The sequence below is a fragment of the Rhinoderma darwinii genome, chromosome 1, assembly GCF_050947455.1.
Source record: "Rhinoderma darwinii isolate aRhiDar2 chromosome 1, aRhiDar2.hap1, whole genome shotgun sequence".
NCBI classification, from domain to species: Eukaryota; Metazoa; Chordata; class Amphibia; order Anura; family Rhinodermatidae; genus Rhinoderma; species Rhinoderma darwinii.
The window spans coordinates 421,323,976-421,347,843 of record NC_134687.1 but is presented as its reverse complement, the minus strand read 5'-3'; the positions used below and the strand labels follow the sequence as shown (position 1 = coordinate 421,347,843).

Genomic DNA, 23,868 nt, shown 5'->3' with positions numbered 1-23,868 from the left:
TTCTTTGCAGCATGAGATGGTGCATTGTCATGCATGAAGATAATTTTGCTACGGAAGGCACGGTTCTTCTTTTTGTACCACGGAAGAAAGTGGTCAGTCATAAACTCTACGTACTTTGCAGAGGTCATTTTCACACCGTCAGGGACCCTAAAGGGGCCTACCAGCTCTCTCCCCATGATTCCAGCCCAAAACATGACTCCGCCACCTCCTTGCTGACGTCGCAGCCTTGTTGGGACATGGTGGCCATTCACCAACCATCCACTACTCCATCCATCTGGACCATCCAGGGTTGCACGGCACTCATCAGTCAACAACACGGTTTGAAAATTAGTCTTCATGTATTTCTGAGCCCACTGCAACCGTTTCTGCTTGTGAGCATTTTATTAGGGGTGGCCGAATAATAGCTTTATGCACACTTGCAAACCTCTGGAGGATCCTACACCTTGAGGTTCGCGGGACTCCAGAGGCACCAGCGGCTTCAAACACCTGTTTGCTGCTTTGCAATGGCATTTTAGCAGCTGCTCTCCTAATCCTATTAATTTGTCTGGCAGAAACCTTCCTCATTATGCCTTTATCTGAACAAACCCTTCTGTCCTCTGAATCAGCCACAAATCTTTTCACAGTATGATGATCAGTCTTAAGTTTTCTTGAAATATCCAATGTTTTCATACCTTGTCCAAGGTATTGTACTATTTCACGCTTTTCGGCAGCAGAGAGATCCTTTTTCTTTCCCATATTGCTTGAAACCTGTGGCCTGCTTAATAATGTGGAACGTCCTTCTTAAGTAGTTTTCCTTTGATTGGGCACACCTGGCAAACTAATTATCACAAGTGTCTGAGATTGATTACAACGATCCAAAGAGCCCTAAGACACAATACCATCCAAGAGTTTAATTGAAAAACGAATAATTAAATGTTTATGACACTTAAATCCAATGTGCATAATAATTTGGAACACGGTGTATATACAAGGGGGAGCAGGGTTGGCAATATATACAAGGGGAGGGGAGCATTGTGGCACTATATACGAGGGGGAGCAGGGCGGCACTATATACAAGGGGAGAGCAGGGTGGCACTATTTACAAGGGGGGAGCAGGGTGGCACAATATACAAGGGGGCGGGGTGACACTATATACAAGGGGGCAGGGTGGCACTATATACAAGAGGGGAGCCAGGTGGCATTATATACAAGGGGGAGCAGGGTGGCACTATATACAAGGGGGTAGCTGGGTGGCACTATATACAAGGGGGAGCAGGGTGACACTTTATATAAGGAGGGGGAGCAGGGTGGCACTACTTAGGGGGGCTGTGTGGCACTATCTACTAGGGGGCTGTATGGGACTATTTACAAGTGGGAGGGCTGTGTGGCACAATCTACAGGGGTCTGTGTGGCACTATCTACAAGGGAGGGGGGCTGTGTGGCACTATATACAAGGGGGGGACTGTGTGGCACTATTGACAAGGGGGGCTGTGTGGCACTATATACAAGGGGCTGTGTGGCACTACTAAGGGGGGGCTGTGTGGCACTATCTACTAGGGGGGCTGTATGGCACTATTTACAAGGGGGAGGGCGGTGGCGCTATCTACAGGGGGGGGGGGGATACTGTGTGACACTATCTACTAAGGGGGGGGCTGTGTGGCACTATATACAAGGGAGGGGGCTGCATGGCGCTATCTACAGGGGTGGCTGTATGGCTCAATCTACAAGCGGGGTGTTGCACTGTCTACAGAGGGGGCTGTATGGCACAATCTACAGGGGGAGCTATCTATAATGGGGGCTGCGTGTGGCACCTAGGGGGGGCCCAGTCAAAAGTTTGCTATGGGGCCCAGTCTCCTAGTTACGCCCCTGTATCTGGCACCATCTACACAGAGAAACTTAAAATCTGGGTTACTCTTATACACATTTTTTAGACTCCTAGCTCTGAGTTAATTAATTCAAAACAATTGTGTGTTGATCAGTCTCATCACAATAGCCTAGATAAAAATTATTGTCTCTTGACAAAACTGCATTTTATCTATTAGATACCTTACAGCCGTTTGCCTAAATGTCATTTTGAAAATGTATGTCATTTTAAAAGCAGTCTTATTCTGACTCACAGGCCAGAAGTACCTTATCAACATATTGCAACAACTGGGCTAGTAGCGGCCGGGGTCCAGCCTTGCAATACTGTAGCATACTATATTGCTTGCCTGCATGTGTAAAAGCAAAAATAACATGTGTAATTCTTCATCTAGTGAAACAGAGAATAATATATCTGCTAAGTGAATTACTATAAACCAATAAACTGTGTGTGGGATCTGATCAAACAAAGTGTGGGAGTAGGAGACATTAGGGGTCTGCACAAGTACACAAATTTTCAAGACCTCGTGTCTCACAATGTCTGCATTTTAATTTCTTTGAATTTTCTTCAAAACATTACAACGTCTAAACACGACTACATACGTAGCGCCACACATACTAGCAGTCCATATTTTGTCATTTCTCTTTTGTGCAGACAGACTAAGCTTGTTGTAACATTTTATTCTTTCTGCGTACCAAGCGCATGCGTGAAAATAAGACACATTCCTCTGATACTATAATCAGCTAGCTGCCTCCCCCTTGTCTCGTCACTCACATAACCCCTCTTCCTTCAGACCAATGCTTTGATGGAAGAAATCAAAACTCCTGGCTACATTTATAACTCTAAAACCTGACTTTTCACTGTTTTTTTTTTAACCCCACACACAAGGCACACTAAAAAGCCAGAAGCATTTACACCTTGTACTTAAATGTAATACACAAACTTTACACAGTACCGCTGTTAAGAAAGAGCATGCAATATAAATCTAAAAATCAATGCTATACTGTGGCCCATTAGCCGTGCATCACCTGCTCAATTAATAATCATTTGTACCAGTCTGCTTTTTAGACTTTTCTTGGAAGCACACTGCACACATGTCGCATCACCCCCCCCCCCCCCATTGTAATTGTAATCCACATTAGCCACTGCAATGTTCCTGGCTGCTCGTATTCTTCACTCTTACCTCATTTATGCTATTCATACCATGAATTCAAGACACAAATTTACACATCTCCAACATTAATCACACAAAAAGTTTAAACTTCAGACCATTCTGGATAAATTAATGTATCCAGGAGATGTGATGTCATGATAGCTAATTCAAAGGTTTAAGCAATTCATGAGTGAAAGGTTTGTGTAAGAATAAGCTTCTTACCTACCGTGGTTTTGATTTCACTGATGCAATGCCAGACCTCTCAGTGACAGATATCTGACGATTAATCTCCCGGGTTTCGGCACCAAAAACTGTTGACGCAATCATGGCCAAAATATATTTGACTGAAGCTTCAGATGAGTAGATCAACTGACACTTGCTCAGGAAAGCTATCCAGATCCAAATCATAGATTATATCGACATATAGGAGGGAAGTAAGAGACACAGAGACCATGCTTGTATATTTAAAAATCAATTTCTGACTTTATTGACAAAAGCAATTACAATAATATCTTTCGAAAAAGGAGTAGCTTGATTCCAGCCAAGTGTTTACAATGTGATGTTGATTTTGATTTAGCCAATAGCATACAATAAAAAATATGTTTGTCCTGAACTAATCATAGGCCTAGAAGACTTTTTAAATGTAAAACCATTATTTCTCAAAATATACCACGTCATCAAGACTAAGAGTCAAACTGGTCTCCAGACAGTTAAAGATAGTAGGCTCCTTTTCCCACAATAATGCAGATAAATATGTATCTATATTCTCCATAACAAAAAAAGACTAAGCATGCAGCTCAGGAACAAAAACATATAATTGATTCAGACAATGCTGACATGGATATATTCACTTTAAAGCAATATGACTTCTTAATCACAAAATGGATCCTTCACGCTACAAGGTGGATGACAGACACACAAGGTGGAGTATACACAAAATGTAAAAAATGTAAACATCTTTTGGTCACCTTCAGAATACCAGTGACCTTTATAAGAACCAGAGGAAATGTGTACAACATCTGTCCAATTGCAGGGGTGGGATTCAAATTTTTAACAGGTTCCCTGTTTTGTGGACAAAAACATATGCACCAAGGGGGGGGGGGGGGGTTGTGGTGTTTCGCGGTGTACCACGCCATGGAAAATGATTTTGATAATAATATAAAATAATTACGATTTTCAAACTACACCCTATATTAAAGTGGACTCTAAGGAAATCCCCTGTTCAGAATGTTTTAGTGTGGCTTTCCACACAATGTATATAATTACTTAAGAATACATAACTACCTACTCACACATTATATTACACTCACCCATTACGTATAGACCTATATGCGCACATTCAATTTCCTAAGCGTACGAGGACAGTGCAGCATGCGCAGTAAGCCACGACAAATCTCCCGGCTAATAAATACAACACCAGAACCAAGCTCAGTACATATGTACTGCACCAGAACAAAGCTTATTGTCATGATCAGTGGATACGTGGACCCACTGGGCCGTACCACCATAGCAGGATAGCAGCTGGCCAAACAGGGTACAAAGTCAATGTTTATAGTTCAGATAAAGGTACCTGTGGCAATGCAGACAGTAGCGATGGTTTAGGCTCGGATGGAACTCAGGCAGCAGGCAGACAACAGGTGCGGTGAAACACAGCGGGTGTAGTAGGCGACACAACACGACTTCAACTCTGTACAGCACAGGAACATGGTAGCACAGGATATAGGATACAGGTAGCAGGAACGGGAACACTGGGAACTGGAAAACACTCAAGGGACCATTTGCAAAGACTAACATGGGTAGGTACAAACAACGCTCAGGCAATGAAGGAAGAGGCAGGGTCCTTCTTATAGTCCAGGGTGATCTGGGAGCAATCAGCTCAATCTCACACATGTGTGCGCTCTGGCTCATTAAGGCTGGACTGAGCTCGCGCGCACCCTAGTAATCACTGCGGGACAGGACGGCCACATGTGCTGGCATCTCTGGAGAGAAAGGCGTTGGCAGGATGAGAGAAGTTCGTGGTCAGCGACCGAAAACATTACACTCATACATATATACAGCACCAGAACAAAGCTCAGTACATATATACAGTACCAGAACCAAGCTCAATACATATATACAGCCCCAGAAACAAGGTCAGTACTAAGCTCAGTACTATACAGTTAGGTCCAGAATTATTTGGCAGTGACACAACTATTGGCATTTTAGCTGTTTATCAAAACATATTGAATATACAGTTATATAATCAATATGGGCTTAAAGAGCCGACTCTCAGCTTTAATTTGAGGGTATTCACATTCTAATTTGAGGAAGGGTTTTGGAATTACAGCTCTTTAATTTGTAGCTACCTCTTTTTCAAGGGACAAAAGGTAATTGGACAATTATATTAAAAGCTATTTAATGGGCTGCATGGGCTATTCCCTCGGTAATCCATCATCAATTAAATAGGTAAAAGGTCTGGAGTTGATTCCACGTGTGGCATTTGCATTTGGAAACTGTTGCTGTGAACCCACAATATGAGGTCAAATGAGCTCTCAATGCAAGTGAAACAGACCATCATTAGGCTGAAAAAAATTAAGAAATCCATCATAGAGATAGCACAAATGTTAGGAGTGTCCAAATCTACAGTTTGGTACATTCTTGAAAAAAAAAAGAGGACACTGGTGATCTCATGAACTCCAAAAGGCCTGGATGTCCACGGAAGACAACAGTGGTGGATGATCACAGAATCCTTTCCATGGTGAGGAAAAACCCCTTCACAACATCTACCCAAGTGAAGAACACTCTCCTGGAAGTAGGTGTATCAGTATCTAAGTCTACCATAAAGAGAAGACTTCATGAGAGCAATACAGAGAGTTCACCACAAGGTGCAAACCATTAATCAGCCTCAAACATAGAAAGGCCAGATTAGACTTTGCCCAACAACATCTAAAGAAGCCAGCCCAGTTCTGGAACAGCAGTCTAGATGAAACTAAGATCAACCTGTACCAGAATGATGGGAGGAAGAAAGTATGGAGAAGGCTTGGAATGGCTCATGATCCAAAGCACACCACATCCTCTGTAAAACATGGTGGAGGCAGTGAGATGGCATGGGCATGCATGGCTGCCAAAGGCACTGGGTCACTAGTGTATATTGATAATGTGACTGAAGACCGTAGCAGCCGGATGAATTCTGAAGTGTTCAGGGATATATTTTCTGCCCAGATTCAACCAAATGCAGCCAGGTTGATTGGACGTAGCTTCACAGTACAGATGGACAATGACTCAAAACCTACTGCGAAAGCAACCCAGGAGTTTTTTTATGGCAAAAAAGGTGAATATTCTGCAATTGCCAAGTCAATCACCAGATCTCAACCCGATCGAGCATTCATTTCACTTGCTTAAAACAAAACTTAAGGCAGAAAGACCCACAAACAAGAAACAACTGAAGGTAGCTGCAGTAAAGGCCTGGCAAAGCATCACAAAAGAGGAAACCCAGCGTTTGGTGATGTCCATGGATTCCAGACTTCAGGCAGTCATTACCTGCAAAGGATTCTCTACAAAGTATTAAAAAAACAAAAAAAAAAAAACACTGAGCTTGTTTCTGGTGCTGTTTATATGTACTGAGCTTTTTTCTGGTGCCGTATATATGTAATGAACTTGGTTCTGCTGCTGTATATATGTACTGAGCTTGGTTGGTATAATGTATTTATGTACTGAGCTTGGTTCTAGTGCTGTATATATGTTCTGAGCTTGGTTCTTGCACTGTATTTATGTACTGAGCTTGGTTCTGGTGTTATATGTATGTACTGATCTTAGTTCTGATGCTTTATATATGTACTGAGCTTTGTTCTGGTGCTGTATATATGTACTGAGCTTTGTTCTGGTGCTGTATATATGTCACGTAGGGTTCGTGGACCCACTGGGCCATACCGCCTTGGCGGTATGGCAGCTGGCCAACAGGGCGCAGGTCAGAGTCTATAGTTTATTTAGGGTACCTGTGGCAGCTCGGACAGTAGCAAGGCAGGCTTGGCAGGGACTAGGCAGCAGGGAGAAGTCAGGCGTGGAGAAGCAGGACAGGTGTGGTATGCAGCATATCACGGCTACAGCTCAGCATGGCACTAGATCAGGATACAGGTTACAGGATACAGGAACAGGGAACACTGAGAGCAGGAAACACTAGGGGACCATTTGCAAGACAAACTTGGAATACAACAACAATGCTCAGGCGTGGGAGGATGGGGCTGGGACCTTCTTATAGCCCAGGGTGCTCTGGGAGCAATCAGCTCAATCTCCAACATGCGTGCGCTCTGGCTTCTTAAGTCTGGACTGAACTCGCGAGCGCACCCTGGTGGTCACTGTGGAACAGGATGGCCGTATGTGCAGACATCTCTGGCGAGAAGGGCGTTGACTGGATGGAAGGAGTTCGTGGTCAGCAACCACGAACGTTACAATATATGTACTGAGCTTTGTTCTGGTGCTGTATATATGTACCGAGCTTTGTTCTGATGCAGTATATACGTACTGAGCTTTGTTCTGGTGCTGTATATATGTATTGAGCTTGGTTTTGGTATTGTATTTATGTACTGATCTTTGTTTTGGTGTTGTATATATGTACTGAGCTTCTCTTTGGTGCTGTATATATGTATTGAGCTTGGCTGTTATGATATATATAACTCCAGAACCAAGCTCAGTACATATATACAGTACCAGAACCAAGCTCAGTACATATATACAGCACAAGCACAAATACAGCTCAGTACAGAGATCATTTGCAAATTCAGTTTAACCCCTCCTATATAAGTTTGTACGGCTTAAAACTACAGCTCCCGGTATAGTCAGAACGATGGTAAGGATATGCTGGGAGTTGCTGTTTCACAAAAAAAAAAGATACACCCATCATCTTGCTGCAGATCATACACTGACTACAGTACTGATCAGTCACAGGGAGAATAAATATTTACATTTAGTGACTCACCGGTGACGACTTCTCAGATTGGAGTCATTCTTGTTCTCTTTTCTTCTCCAACCGGTTTCAGACCTCTATGATGACACTTCAAGGCCACGACCCATTTCTGCAGAGTTTGCCACTCAGATGTCTTCGGCTCCTCACTTTTCTAAAATTTCCGCACCTATAAACGGAGGGAAAATTCTCATGGTGCCACACTCTATGCTCCCAAATATAATAGTATCATACACTGTGCCCCCTGAATATAACAGTGCGACACACAGTGCCTCTGAATATAATAGTACCATACACTGTGCCCATTAATAAAATTGTTAAACACTGTAAAGTAATGCACCACACACAGTGCCCTTGTAGGTAGTGCCCCTTATAGAGCCACCTGTAAATAGTGCCCCTCATAGAGCCCTCTGTAGATAGTTCTCCCCATAGAGCCTTCTGTAGTGTCTCGTTTAGATAGGGCCCACTGTAGCGTCCCCTGTACATAGGGCCCCCTGTAGCATCCCCTGTAGATAGTGCCCCCTGTAGCGTTCCCTGTAGATAGTGCACCCTGTAGCGTTCACTGTATATAGGGCCCCCTGAGGCGTTCCCTGTAGATAGGGCCCCTATATAGTCCCCTGTAGATAGGGCCCCTATATAGTCCCCTGTAGATAGGGCCCCCTATATAGTTCCCTGTAGTTAGTGCCCCCTATGAAGTCCTTCCCTGTAATTAGTGCCCCCTATGTAGTCCTCCCCTGTAGTTAGTGCCCCCTATATAGTCCTTCCCTGTAGTTAGTGCCCCCTATATAGTCCTCCCCTGTAGTTTGTGCCCCCTATATAGTCCTCCCCTGTAGTTAGTGCCCTTATATAGTCCTCCCCTGTAGCTAGTGCCCCCTATATATTCCTCCCTTATAGTTAGAGCCCCCTATATAGCCCTCCCATGTAGTTAATGCCCCTGTATAGTCCGCCCCTGTAGTTAGTGCCCACTATATAGTCCTCCTGTAAAGGATCTGCCTGACACAGCTTCTGTGTCGACGCCCGTGGTAACTCACTCTGCACCTGCTCCTAAGTCTGGTCGAGTGACCCCTTCTTCCACCAATCAGCCGGGGAGGCTGAGGAGTGGGAGAGCCTATCACAGCCTGGCCAGACGGAGCTAGCTCCCGCCCTCTGTCTATTTATACCCTCACTTCCTGCTCCTCCTTTGCCTATGATTCTTTTAGTCTGTTTCCTGGCTCTGCTGCTGCTGCTTACTACTTGTCTTCTGCTTCATATTGACCCTGGCTTGACTGACTATTCTCCTGCTCTGCGTTTTGTACCTCGTCCACTCCTGGTTTGACTCGGCTCGTTCACTATTCTCCTGCTCTGCGTTTTGTACCTCGTCCACTCCTGGTTTGACTCGACTCGTTCACTATTCTTGTTGCTTACGTGGTTGCCGTGGGCAACAGCCCCATTTCCCTTAGCTTCTGTGTACCCTTGTCTGTTTGTCTGTCGTGCACTTAGTGAGCGTAGGGACCGTCGCCCAGTTGTACGCCGTCGCTTAGGACGGGCCGTTGCAAGTAGGCAGGGACTGAGTGGCGGGTAGATTAGGGCTCACCTGTCTGTCTCCCTACCCTGCCATTACACCTCCCCTGTGATTAGTGTCCCCTATAGATAAGGCCCCCAACACTGCCCACAGTAAACGGAAAAACCCCAAACATTATATGCTTACCTGTACCGTTCCCGCGCCGTCCTCCAGCGACACCAGTCCTCCCACAGCGGAATGACACAGCGGCGCAATGACATTATCGTGCCGACTGCATCATCGCTAAAGCGTCGAATGGCGAGGCATCATGTGCCGGATGTAATTTTAACAACCGGTTCGGGAGAATCGGGGCGAATCGGTCAGATCCCACCCCTGTCCAATTGTTTTGAAACAGCTGGAGGAAAGAACATTTTAATCTTTTAGGGCACAGAAAGTGGCAGGAACAGAAACCAAACCTTCAAATTAGGGATTTGGTTCTGGTCAAAGATCAGCAAGCGCGCTGCATTAAATGGCCAATCGGTCTAATTGCTAACGCCATTACCAGCAAGGACAGTAAGGTTCGTAAGGGCTGCAAAGCAAGGTGTTACAAAGACTTTCAGCAGGCCTATTACAGATATGGTACTACTACAACCTCAGAACTGCAATACCGGTCCATTGTTACCTATTCTAAAACCTGATATCATTGGATACTTTATTGACTGCTAAATCTGCTAGAAGTGCATCTGTCTTTATACTGCATGTTCACATTGGTTTCATGCTTATTATTTTGTGTTGTTTTTCTTTGCATTACAGGTCACAGAAAAGAAAATCCTTCATATGTTATATTAAGATTATGATTGCCATAGAATGTATTTTATAGTACTTATATATTGGTATCTACAGATACCAGACGGGGAGTGTGCTGCCACAGCAGTAGTAGTGTGTGTTTTGCTCCCCTCTATTTTGGTTTAGTCCTGATTCTCACATGCATACTCCTCCCCTACAAATATGTAACACTTGGTTTATTCTTCTATGTGGCCAGTATTTCTGTTAGTTGATGATGATGATTCCCATGTGTGCTGGCCCTTTGAGGCCGGGCACGAGCGTGCGCGTGCATCCTACGGGACGCAGCGGACCGGAAGTGAGCACTGGTGTCTCCTGGGAAGGAGATGCGTGCCAGCACTCACAGATCCATGGCTGCGTTCGCCGGGGGGTAAGTAATCCCGACGGTCCGCGGCCATGGACGCTACAGTATCCCCCCTCTTAAGCCCCCTCTTCTTGGGGCCAGAGCAAGAGAGGAACTTCTTAATGAGGGCAGGAGAACTGAGGTACTCTTCCGGCCCCAAGGACCTCTCCTCAGGACCAAACCCTCTCCAGTCCACCAAATAGAAAGTCCTTCCTCCTACCCTCTTGCAGTCCAGGATCTCCCTCACCTCAAAAACATCAGATGAACCGCTGGGAGCAACTGCAGGACTGGGAGTCTTACTGTAGCAGTTCAGGACCACTGGTATCAGGAGGGACACATGAAAGGAGTTGGGGATTCTGAGGGTAGGAGGCAGACGAAGCTTATAGGAGACAGGGTTTATCTGTTGCAATATCTCAAAAGGTCAGAGGAACCTGGGAGCAAACTTGTATGAAGGCACCTTTAAACAAATGTTCCGTGAAGACAACTAGACTTTGGTACCTGGAAGATACTGAGGCGGCTCTCTTCTTTTTATATCTGCTTTTCGTATCATGCGATCGACTGCCAGCAAAATAGAGGACCGGGTCTGTTGCCAGATTTGCAGAAAGTCCCCAAATGCAGAGTCAGCAGCGGGTACCTGAGATGTAGCCGACACAGGAAGAGGGACTCTAGGATGTTGACTGTACACAAAGTAGAATGGTGTGGAAGTGGTGGACTCACTTGTGTAGTTGTTATACAAGAACTCGGCCCATGGAAGAAGCTGTACCCAGTTATCATGCTGCAAGGAGATGAAGTGGCGGAGATAATTCTCCATGATCTTGTTAATCCTCTCGCCTTGCCCATTGGACTGGGGGTGATAGGCTGAGAAAAAGTCCAATCTCACATCCAGGAGTTTACAGAGGGCTCTCCAGAATTTTGAGGTAAATTGAACTCCCCGATCAGACACGATGTGAAGGGGCAAGCCATGCAAGCGGAAGATGTGCTGAATGAAGAGACTCGCCAGTCGGGGAGCAGAAGGTAGGCCGGTCAGCGGGATAAAATGTGCCATCTTCTAAAACCGATCCACCACCACCCAGACAGTGTTGCATCCTGCTGAGGGAGGAGGGTCTGTGACAAAGTCCATCGCAATATGCTGCCAGGGGACATTGGGTACAGGCAGAGGTTGGAGCAGGCTGGCAGGCTTGGAGTGAGTAACCTTGTTAGAGGCACACACTGTGCAGGAAGAGACAAAGTCCACAACATCTTTAGGTAGCGTGGGCCACCAGAAGTGACGAGTAATCAGGCCTCGGGTCTTACGAACACCAGCGTGCCTAGCCAGTCTAGAGCTGTGTCCCCAGCGGAGAATTCTTCTCCTGTCTGCCAACCGAACAAAAGTCCTCCCCGGAGGGATGTCTCTAACCTTCAAAGGATTGTCAGTGATAATGCAGGACGGGTCTATGATACTCTGAAGGGACTCCACTGTGTCATCTGTCTCAAATGACCTGGACAGGGCATCGGCCCTCACATTCTTGTCAGCAGAATGGTAGTGGAGCACAAATTGGAAACGGGTGAAGAACTTCGACCACCTGGCTTGACGGGGGTTTAGTCGTTGAGCTGACTGGAGATAGGTGACGTTCTTGTGGTCGGTGTAGATCAGGATGGGGTGAGCTGCGCCCTCTAGCAGATGTCTCCACTCCTTCAGAGCCAATTTGATGGCCAGTTGCTCCCGATCCTCAATAGAGTAGTTGCACTCTGCAGAGGAAAAAAGTCTTGAGCAATGGCTACATACTACTGCCTTCCTTTGGAGCTCCTCTGGAACAGAAGTGCACCTGCACCAACAGAAGATGCGTCCACCTCCAATGAGAACTGCCGAGACACGTCAGGATGATGGAGGATCGAGGCTGAGGTGAAGGCTTTCTTGAGGCTAATAAATGCAGATTCTGCCTCTGGAGTCCACACTTTGGCGTTCACACCCTTCTTGGTAAGGGTTAGAAATGGGAGCCATCAGTGATGAGAAGTTTGGGATAAATTGCCGCTAGAAATTGGCGAATCCCAAAAAACGCTGTATGGACCTCAGGCCTTGAGGACGTGGCCATTCTAGGATGGACTTTACTTTCTCAGGATCCATCTTGAGACAGTGATCTTAGATGATGTAGTCCAGAAAGGGCAGAGAATTATTTTCAAAAACGCACTTCTCCAGCTTGGCATATAAACGATTCCCCCTTAATCAGCAGTAGAACCTGATGGACATGCCTCCGACGAGTTGTCAGAACTGGGGATAAAATCAAAATATCATCGAGATAGACTACAACACAGACATAGAGGAGATCTCTGAAGATATCATTGACAAATTCCTGGAAGACCGCGGGAGCATTACACAGTCCAAAGGGCATCACCAGGTATTCGTAGTGCCATCTCGGGTGTTGAACGTCATCTTCCACTCATCCCCTTGACGGATTCGGATCAAATAATAAGCCCCAAGCAAGTCTAATTTAGAAAAAATCCTGGCTCCTCATATACGATCAAACAGTTCGGATATAAGTGGTAAGTATATGTTCTTGACCGTGATCTGGTTGAGACCACGATAGTCAATACAGGGTCAAAGAGATCCATCTTTCTTTTTAACAAAGAAGAACCAGGCTCCGGCCGGGGAGGAAGACTTTCGTATGAAACCCCTCCCCAAATTCTCCTTGATATAGGCAGACATGGATAGAGTCTCTTTCAAGCAGAGAGGATATACACGTCCACGGGGGAAGAGAAGCATTTGGAACCAGTTCAACGGGGCAGTCATAAGTCCGATGTGGAGGCAGCATCTCAGCCTCCCTCTTGCTGAAGACATCTGCAAACTGAGCGAAATGAGGGGGTAATCCTGCCAATGACTGAGGTAGAGGAGGCTGGATAGGATGGATCTGCAGTAGATAGCGACTGAGGCATTTGGAGCCCCATTGGAGAACCTCTCCGGAATTCCAGTCCAGGACTGGGGCATGTAGTCGAAGCCAAGGCAGGTACAGCAGAACTGGATTGTTGGCTTTTGGCAAAACAGGAAACAAAATTAGTTCCAAATAAAGGGCTCCAACTTGGAGCTTCAGCGGCTTGGTCTTAGAATCGGATCGGGCAGAGGCAGTCCATTCACCGAGGCAACAGCCAAAGATGTCTCCAGGGGAACTGTTGGCAACTGGAGATGATCCACTAGATCCTTTTGGATGAAGTTTGCCGCGGTTCCGGAGTCCAGATAAGCAGAAACCCGGTGCGTCTTCTCGCTGGAAGCTAATCTCACAGGAATGGTCAACTTGGAATAAAATTATTTATTTGGTACCGTTCCGCCTAGGGTTATCTCTCCAACCAATCCTAGGCTCTGAGATCTCTCTGGCCTCTGAGGACACAAACGCACAATATGGCCTCCAAGGCCGCAATACAAAGTCCTGAAGTGCGTCTGCGTTGTCTCTCCTGGGTAGACAATTTGGCTCGGTGCATCTGCATAGGCTCCTCTGGTGGGACGACTCAAGAGGATAGTAGGGATTGCTGGAAAGTAGAAGCCAGCCTAGGAAATCCTCTTTCCTGGAGAACCTCTTGGGAACGCTCCGGGATCCTCATGTCAACCCGGATGGCTAGTAGAATGAGATCGTCCAGGGTAGGTGGCAGATTGCGAGCGGCCAGATCGCCTTTAATCCCAGAAGACAGTCCCTGCCAGAATGTGGCTACCAAAGCCTCGTTGTTCCAGGTTATATCAGCAGCCAGGGAATGAAACTGAATGGCATACTCGCCCACGGAGAGGTCTCCCTAGTGTAGGGTCAGCAGGGATACAGCAGCAGAAGAAACTCTCCCAGGTTCTTCTTCCATTATCGAACAGAAAGTCCGTAAAAAGCACTGCAAGTCACGGGTCTTTGGTCCCTGATGTTCCCACAGAGGATTTGCCCATGCCAGGGCTTTGCCAGTAAGGAGAGAGATTATGAAGGCGATTCTGGCAACCAGCCGATGTGCCATGGCATTCACCGACAGGAGGAGTTGGTCCTGCTGTGACTGAAGGTCTTGCATCTCTGCCAGCATGGTTTGTGTCGTGAAGGTCTCAGGTTGACCAGCGGGGTCCATGGCCAAAGCGTACTGTCACGGTCTGTGGGTATGTGGACCCACTAGGTCGCACCGCCGTAGCGGGGAAGCAGCTGGCCAAACAACAGAGCACCCAAGCAATACAAAGTCCCGCACTTGAATAGTCCAGACAGTGGCCGAGGCTTTAACGCGGATGGAGGTGGGTGCTGCAGGTTAGGCCAGACGTGGCGGATAACAGCAGGTGCAGCAGGTTGTGCCAGACGTGCTGGATAACACTGGACGTGGCAGATGACACTGGACGTGGCAGAAGACACTGGTGCAGTAGGCCACGACTAACAGGCTCAGAAACAAGAACACAGCAGGGATACAGGATACAGGTAACAGGGCACGGGTAACAACAGGAACAGGATAACACTAAGGGACCATTTGCAAAACTGACATGGAAATACTAACAACGCTCAGGCAATGAACAAAGGGGCAGGGCTCTTTTTATAGTCCAGGGGAATCATGGGCTAATTGATGATAATGATTCCCAGATTCCCATGTGCGCGTGCTGGCCCTTTAAGGCCGGGCACGAGAGTGCGCACGCACCCTACGGGACACAGCGGACCAGAGCGGAAGTGAGCGCTGGCGTCTCCTTGGAAGGAGATGTGAGCCAGCACTCACAGATCCATGGCTGCGGCCGCCGGGGGTAAGTATTCCCGACGGTCCGTGGCCATGGACGCTACACCATTCTACTGTGTAGAGACAGGGACCTACTGCACTGAATTTCTCATACATGTATATTGGAAATCTGTATGACTTCCTACTCTATACATAAATCTAAAAATAAACTGGACAACACCTTTGAGTGTGTGTGGGGATATCCAGGCTAAACCATTTTATGACCTTTAGGAAACACAGTTCATCCATTATTTTGCCAAATAAACACGTTTGGACCTCTATCTGTGTTATCCTGGTGAGTTCAGATTTCTGTGGAGATAATCAATGCTGCAAAGCCGCACATACTCTATACAGACTTTGTCTTCACGGGTGTGCTTGTGCATAAAGTGATTATTGAAACAGAATAGATTGGCACCTATTTTCCAGATACAGAAACCCAAGGTGCTCTTATCACCTAAACATATAAAACGTAACCAGGGGCTGTTCAGTGTTTCTTTTAGCATGTCTTTTATTTAGCCGTGTTTCCAAGAAAAAAATTAGACCTTGACTATTCTCCTGAAACTTGAGAATGTGTACGGTCTACTGTCCCTTTGTTCAAGCCCCAGATCTGTCCTGATTTTTTGAGATGTCTGACAGCTACTTTCTGTCTGCCATGTTAGCTGTTATAATGCTACTTTTCCTGTTGCCGAGTCCCCCAGAAAGCCCTCCTTATCAATCGCTAATATCTTACTTCTGTGCTTAGAAATAATCGCTTGAGGCGACAGGCTTAAGGCCGAGGCTGCACAGCTGATGACATGTCTCCTTTAGATTCCTGTCAGTGGAAGTGTTGTTCTGAAGAGTACGTGTAAATTCAAATCGCCAAAATACATCACTATTTGCCACTATTCAAGTTAGTTATGATGTCTACACAAAAACTTTACGCCTGACAGAGATTAAAACAGGAAATGTCCTCAAAATCTCTCAGTAGTGCAGCCTCAGGCTGCTATTCCACGGTGTGATGTTGTTTTATTCTTTTGTGATTTTCAGAGCAAGAGGATGTACTGATGAAGCTGAAAAATTGTTGGAGGACTGAAGAGATGAAAGCCATACTGCAGCCTGTCTTGCAGACCACTACCAAACTCACTGACATGGCTACTTACTTATTTATTGATGCCATAAACCAGGTGAGATATGTGCGTTAATGGCTTGCTCCCACCTATTTGTGCACATTTATGCCCTTATACAACCCGTCTGTGTGCGCGTGTGTGTGTATATTTATATTTGTGTGTATATTTATATTTGTATGTATATATATATATATATATATATATATATATATATATATGTGTATATTCTCGTTAACTCTTTTGCGCAAGTTCACCTTGCTTTGAAGACGTTACATAATATATGTTTTACAGATTTTCCAATTGATAGGCCATACATGTGGTGGGAAACCCCCTTTAAGGGTTGAATAGACTGTAATTTTTAAGCTCACTGGAATTCTATAGAGCTGCTCCCTGTCCTTGTGAGTGAAGGTAGGTGGGTATTAATTTCTGTTGATGAACAGTCATGTACAAATGTGTGAATTTCCTATTCTTTCTTTTAGCTTTCATTTCCATCTGATGTTACTGACCTGTTCTCTTGGCTGAGCACCAAAGGATTTTTCCCTCCTTCCTATAAGTGTATCATCAGCTGTACCCCAGCCTCTAGACTCCGCAGCATGCCATCATCTAACTGTCTGGATCTGGATCTTTTGTCTCGTGAGGCAGCGCGGAGCCTGACAGTCTTATACCTGTCTCACTATAGCAAGGTGACAGCACTGGTGTACTATATAGACAGTTAAGGCTGGTGGGGAAGTGAAAAAACCATGGTGGTATTATTAATATTAATAAAAAGACACGGGTTTGTCCATTGTTTATTGATATTTATGGAGTCTAGTGATATCCAAATCTACATCACTATTAAGAGAACATATCAATGTTAAACCAATAGGAAAAGTTAACTTGTAATTGTTGAAGGATAACTATTTGAACATCTATTTCTAAAATGTCGAAGCCGAGATCAGCTTACCATTACTTGAGGGTGGTCTCTTGTGGCAAGATGGAAGAAAAAAATCATTATCTGATATGCAGTGCAAAAAATATTATTACATGATACATAGTGCTGAAGAGATTATTTCTATCAAAACTAACAGGCAAGATGTTTCACAATGAAAGGAGACTCTGATCACACTTCCATTAGTTCTTTTCTGTCAGGTTTTCATTGCTCTTTTAAGGCTATGCGCAGTTTTGTTTGGTAAAAAAAAAGAATGGAAACCTGACAAGCCCACTATAAGTCAATTGGATCTATCAGGATCTGTTACGAAATGTATCATAATTCATCCATCCTATATGCCATGGCTCAGGTAAAAAAAGGAGCAATGTCGCCAATGTGAACAGAGCCTTAGTATGAAGCAAATGTTATATGAAAATACTCGAGTCACACGTGAGTTGTATGCATGTTGCTTCTCACGTTTTTCTTGCAGACTTGCTTTTTCAGTCTAAATCTTTGTGTTTGTATGTTTGCTTATTGAGTCATTCCATTTTCTACCTCATACAGATATTGAGCTCTAAGCAACTTCATGAACTTCTGCAAAAATCCTCCTCCACAAACCCTTTGTGGATATCGCTTGCCTGTGAGGAACTCCGTGTGTTTGGATTTTTTGAGATGCTCACCAAAAAGATTATAGGATTACCTGACACACTGCAAGGCCTGCTGGAAAGTATCATTCAGAGACTAGTGCAGGAAGACCTCAGTAGCCGTGTGAAAAAGGTGACAAGGATTATTATAAGTAGTAATAGTTGTATTGGATAATTTGTTATGTACCAGTTTTTGAATCTAATGTCTGACAAACCAATATGAAATTGAATGTTATGCTCTTTTATTTCATTTTTAGCTTCTTTGTCTTTTACATTGCTGTCAAGAGGGTGCAGCGGAGAGAGACTTACAGGGAGTCATGTCTTCTCTAGAAGGTGTCTCAGAAATACCCAGCATGCATTGGGCCTCTCTTTGCAGAACTTTGAGCTGTCTTCTTCGAGTAGGCCGGGACCATACAGGAAGAGACGTGCTCAATTTCTTTCATGGGAGTGTAGCAGAGGTAACTTGACTAGATGTAAAGTTTAATGAAATACATTTTGTAGTACGGAATGTTCATCCAAAGTTCTTTAAATTGTGTGCTCCATGCTCTATTCAGTTATCTAAACAATGCCTTCCATTACTAAGATTTTGGACATAAACTTTAGGTTTACAAGTTACATTTAAATATGTGTTGTACGAATACCAATTGCAATGCTATCATCCTATGCTGCGTTTTCTCACAAGCAGAAGAGCGCTCTCTCAGGGGGATCATCCGTCTTGGCTAAGTGTCGTATTGTGGATTTACCAAATTTTTTCCATATGAGCTTAAAGAGGCTCTGTCACCACATTATAAGTGGCCTATCTCCTACATAAGGAGATGGGCTCTATAATGTAGGTGACAGCAGTGCTTTTTATTTCGAAAAACGATCTATTTTTACCACGTTATTAGCGATTTTAGCTTTATGCTAATTACTTTCTTAATGCCCAAGTGGGAGTGTTTTTACTTTTGACCAAGTGGGCGTTGTACAGAGGAGTGTATGATGCTGACCAATCAGCGTCATGCACTTCTCTCCATTCATTTCCTCAGTGCATAGTGACACTGCATTGTTCACTGTGTGCTGTCTTATACTGACACATTAATGTTACTGAAGTGTTTAGACAGTGAATAGACATTCCTTCCAGCCAGGACGGGATATCTATTCAAAATCCCGACACTTAGGGTAACGTTTGTGTGGGATTTACAGCAGAGCAAGTGTAATCTCACTGTAACCTGTCATTTACAGCGTGATATCGCGAGATTACTCTTGCTCTGCTGTAAGTACCACAGAAACGTTACGTTAAGTGTCGGGATTGTGAATAGACATCGCGTCCTGGCTGGAAGGTATGTAGGAGATAGGACACTTATAATGTGGTGACAGAGCCTCTTTAAGTGCACATCTTGCTGATACTTATTATGGCGTTCATATGTTTTTGAATTGAAGATTTGCCTGTGAAAATTTACTTGTCATAGCGTGTATTATAAGCCATCAGTTAAAAAAATTTACTATGATACTCATTTATACAATTATTTTCATTTCTCTGTTTTAATTCTGGTTGTACAGCTCTACGCACAGTTTGAATATTTGACAACTACTATTATTTATATAATTTCAAAGAGATCAAACTGAAGTCTAGCTACCCTGCTCCATAGTCTATGAAGCAGTGCAAACAAATATTAGCCTTGGTACCTGTGATGTGTTCTAAAATGTGAGTGTCGGGATTTAATTTCAGTTCACTTTGAATACTTCTGAAAACTTAATCAAATATGTATGCAATATGAAAAAGATAGGAGCATGTGTATGTTTTTCCAAAATATTACTTCTTACATGCTTCTGTTTTGCTATAAATGTCCCATTTTTTTTGGGATATTAGGCAGTGGATCAATGTTTACTCCGTCCAGACAAGTCCCACCATATATATTTAGTAAGCCTGGCTGATTACTACGAGTACAATTGTACAGACAATGCCACAGTGGTGTACCGGCTGCCACGACTCCTACAGGAGGCCATGCTTAACAGTCGTCTGGTTAATTTCTTAAGAAAAGATCCCCGTTCTCACTCCATTCAAGCTCACACTAGAGCACGGTACCTAAAGGTAAGCACCAAAAGACATTCACAATCTTGATAACATGCAAAAAAATATATATATATATTTTGGGGGCCAAGTCTGTATCTTATACAGTTGCTGTTATTAAGGGATAGATGCTTATTTTTCCATGTGTGTGTTTTGTAGGATTTACGTTGCAGTCATGTATGCAGAGATGGCTTCCTCAGGTCTCAAGCTATGATCTGTGGCATGTGTTCAATGAAAATTGGAGCTTTTGGTCAGGTGACTACAATATATAGCTTTAATTTTCTCCTCATTTCCCTTTATGATGATCCTGGTGTACATGTTTGAAATCCACAAAAGTAATGTAGTCATTTTATTATCTATCTATCTATCTATCTATCTATCTATCTATCTATCTATCTATCTATCTATCTATCTATCTATCTATCATCTCATGTCTGTCTATCATGGAGGTCAACAGTTTTGCATAATGTGTATATTTCTATACAACTTTTTATTTTCATTATGTAAATTATACAATTTTTAAATTAATGACTTGGATGGAAAACAATCACTCAACTATATGGGATCATGATCATGCAAGAATATGATCATCATTTATACTGTATAATAAATGCCATCTCAGATTTGTTGTGTATTAGACAGACACTGTTAAAGGGCTAGTATAATAGCGGGTTTCACCTACTTGTGTCACCCACCATTACTACCTCCTTTATAATCAGGGTCACTAGGATTATGCCTAGTTCCCCTACCTTTTCCTTATACTAACGTTAATCTACTTGCTTTGCTGCTACGTAAGTGTATACGACTGAGTAAATACAATTGTATAGTAAATAAAGGGTAATATGTATTACTAATAATAATCACACTTACATATAAATTACACCAAACACAGAACACAGTAACTGAACACGGTATAGTGTCAGTATACCCCAATACATATAACAAGTTAATATATACTAAGTATACTCACACTATACGTAGTACAGTATAAACACGGTATCACAATCCTAATTATACCGCCACCCACTTACCTAAACATACATAGAAGTTACGTTACAACACAATACACATGAGTTACTTGTAATTCTCACACGCTCACTATCTCTGTCCCACTCCCTCCTAATATAACTATCCCTGTACACTAAGGGTTATAGGGGGAGAAGATACTTAGTGGTTCATGTGGTCCAAAGTTGGTGTGGTCTCTCAGGAAGGGCCATGAGGCAAGAGCAGACCAGGAGGGAAGGGGGGTCCGTTGGGAGCAGGAAATAAGAGAGAGAGTGTGGGGCAGTTGACCCTTTTATACCTTGTCCGTGCACATCTGTGTGACATCACATGCTCAGGCACGTGCAAGGGGGGAGGACATGGACTCATGGCTCCCTCATGGTATCTCACTACCTGGTAGGGGGATGGAAGGGCAGTTGGAACTTCCTGCTTCCTGAATTTGTTCACTACTTATGGCTTCCATCCCCCAGGGTGTCTCATTACATGGTGAGGGGAGGAATATCACCTTTCTGGAGGGACAAATATATATATATATATATCTACACTCACATGTACATAGATATAAATATATAAAACACTTCCCTTTACAGACACTAAGTTAATAAGCAACTTTTATGACATATGGCACAACTGTGGTAAAAGTGGCAAACGTATAACACAGCAAAGCTTCTGAAATAACTACACTAAATTGATTTACCACCATAGCACTGTATTATAACTTAAAAAAAAAAAAAAAAGCCTAAAGCTGCCCATGCTTCTTTGCCAATTAAATTTAACTTGAACAACTGCTGTTGGCTGACATTATGTGTGTACGGTGTGATCCAACTTTGCACAAGTGAATTTAGGTATTGTTACCACAATTTTTATTATTTTTACCTATTTCGCTGGTCGGCCAGTTCAGTCTAGCATGGTGAAGATCAGATCTGTTGGTCAGTCGCATAGCGGCAGGAAGCTTAGGTATCAAGAAGGTCTTTAAATAAGGTTAGAAGACCAGCAGAGAAATCAAATCAGATTCACAGAATTATTCAAATGCCAAGAATCTACCTGTTTATCTGTCTACATCTATATATGCCTATAGCTATTTTGTGTGCTGTATATATTAAAAATAGATCTTTCTTTCTATGCAGCTGTTTGTGAATAAGCAGAGCTGTGTGCTGTGTGGGGTGCATGTTGCCATCATGGGTAGAGAGGCCTTTATGTGTCCTCAGCATTACAGGTACCTAATCAAATTCCAGCATATTAACAGTGTTTGTATTTGTCTAAGATCCTTACTAATCTCGTCTTATTCTAGGATTGGCACAACTGAATGTCTAATTTGCAAGTCACCTATCCTGGGTCATCCACCACCATCTCCTGCTCTTCTATGTCACATGTGTGGCTTCCATGAAACATGCATTTCCTTAAGAATGTAACATTTTATGTGTATGATTTCCATATTCTGCTTATAAAAGAAGTGATAAAATCATGAAATTGCTGGAACATAGCTTTTATTTTCTTTCCTGTTTTGATTTAATTATAGTAACGTTTACGTTGAAAGGTCTAATAATAACTTATCATATATGTGGATATATATATATATATATATATATATATATATGTACAGCAGGAGAGCACTGTTTGTTAGTGGCTCTTGCCTTTTGAGACGTCATGTAGATTGATCTGTTTGATTTCTCAAACAACATTTAAATGCTATGACTAGAGTTTCCCAGCTGTGATGTTATTATTTTCCGTAGTCTGTTCTATAACTGATCTTAACGGTAATTAAAGAAAATAAATACATTACAAATATTTTTTGATTCAGAAGCCTTTTTGGTAAATGAACACTGTCAGTTTACAGTCTGCACTAAGAGCATATCAGTACTGGATGGATGAATATCAATGATAAATAAATTATCTTATTCCATGTACACTATTTCCAGGATATTGCCACATATGCTGGATCTCCTCTTTTAGAATAATATGACATCTTCATGCTGTGAATAACTCCAAATATATTATCTTCTGAACATCTGAGATCATACCACTGATTACATTTTAACTGATTACGTATCTATTTTTTTGGGAATATTACATTATTTAGCATTTCAAATAAAATTCTCCAGGGAGCTGAAACAGTCAATTTCTACCCAGTCAGTCAATATGAATGAACGTTTATCTTATAACAACACTGAGAGGTCGCCTAGCCATTTAAAGAATACTTTCTGGAATTGCTTTTTAACTACATCAGAAGTTGGTGCAGATTGTGTAGTGTAAATACACTTAGTGGTCAGTTTATTATGACCTGTAGAGCATTTTATGTAAAGTGCTTATTGCACAGCTATTGCTGCTTCGCTGATGTCAGATCATTGGGAGGTTTAAATTATGAATCAGAAAATTACATATTCTTTTCTGTAAAGCACCTTTAAATGTACAACCAACTCTGAGTTTCTAAACTGCTCCCAGATAATAGTCTGCAAGGCTAAAAAAAAACGATGCTATGAGCTCCTGTTCCTCCTCCCTTTTCCCCTTACCTGCCTTCCCTATTTCCCTCTGTCCCTTGTTCATGATCGTTATGTTGTATATACAGTAGTTTTGTAATGGATATTATCTTCTTACTACTACAGATTTTTCTATGTTCTATCTGTCTTCTGCTGATCTAATCTAATCTACGCCAATTATAATCTGTATGGTTTGAAAAAGTTCAATAAAAATTGAAAGTTGAAATAAGGTAGATGTATGGCATGAAATGTTAAACAAACACGGGAAAAAAAGTACACCTCTGATGGATGCCTCCAACGGGTGCTATCTGTCGCCCATACACTCCCATGTTTAAAAAAAACATATACGTCACAGTCATCCAGTAAAAATATAGACATTAACCCCTTAAGGACACGGA

General features: G+C 43.2%; 1 protein-coding gene across 1 annotated transcript in view; it reads left to right on the top strand.

Annotated features, from left to right (window-relative positions):
• Window positions 1-22,528, top strand: part of LOC142650952 (telomerase protein component 1-like) — an 86,049-nt gene extending 63,521 nt beyond the window's left edge. Inside the window, exons 9-16 of the mRNA XM_075825654.1 lie at window positions 16,311-16,447; window positions 16,870-17,073; window positions 17,862-18,074; window positions 18,199-18,399; window positions 19,791-20,012; window positions 20,151-20,246; window positions 22,121-22,209; window positions 22,285-22,528. Coding sequence (XP_075681769.1) covers window positions 16,311-16,447; window positions 16,870-17,073; window positions 17,862-18,074; window positions 18,199-18,399; window positions 19,791-20,012; window positions 20,151-20,246; window positions 22,121-22,209; window positions 22,285-22,405 — 1,283 coding nt within the window. The 3' untranslated portion in view covers window positions 22,406-22,528. The remainder of the gene's footprint in view (window positions 1-16,310; window positions 16,448-16,869; window positions 17,074-17,861; window positions 18,075-18,198; window positions 18,400-19,790; window positions 20,013-20,150; window positions 20,247-22,120; window positions 22,210-22,284) is intronic.
• The last annotated feature ends 1,340 nt before the right edge of the window (window positions 22,529-23,868 follow it).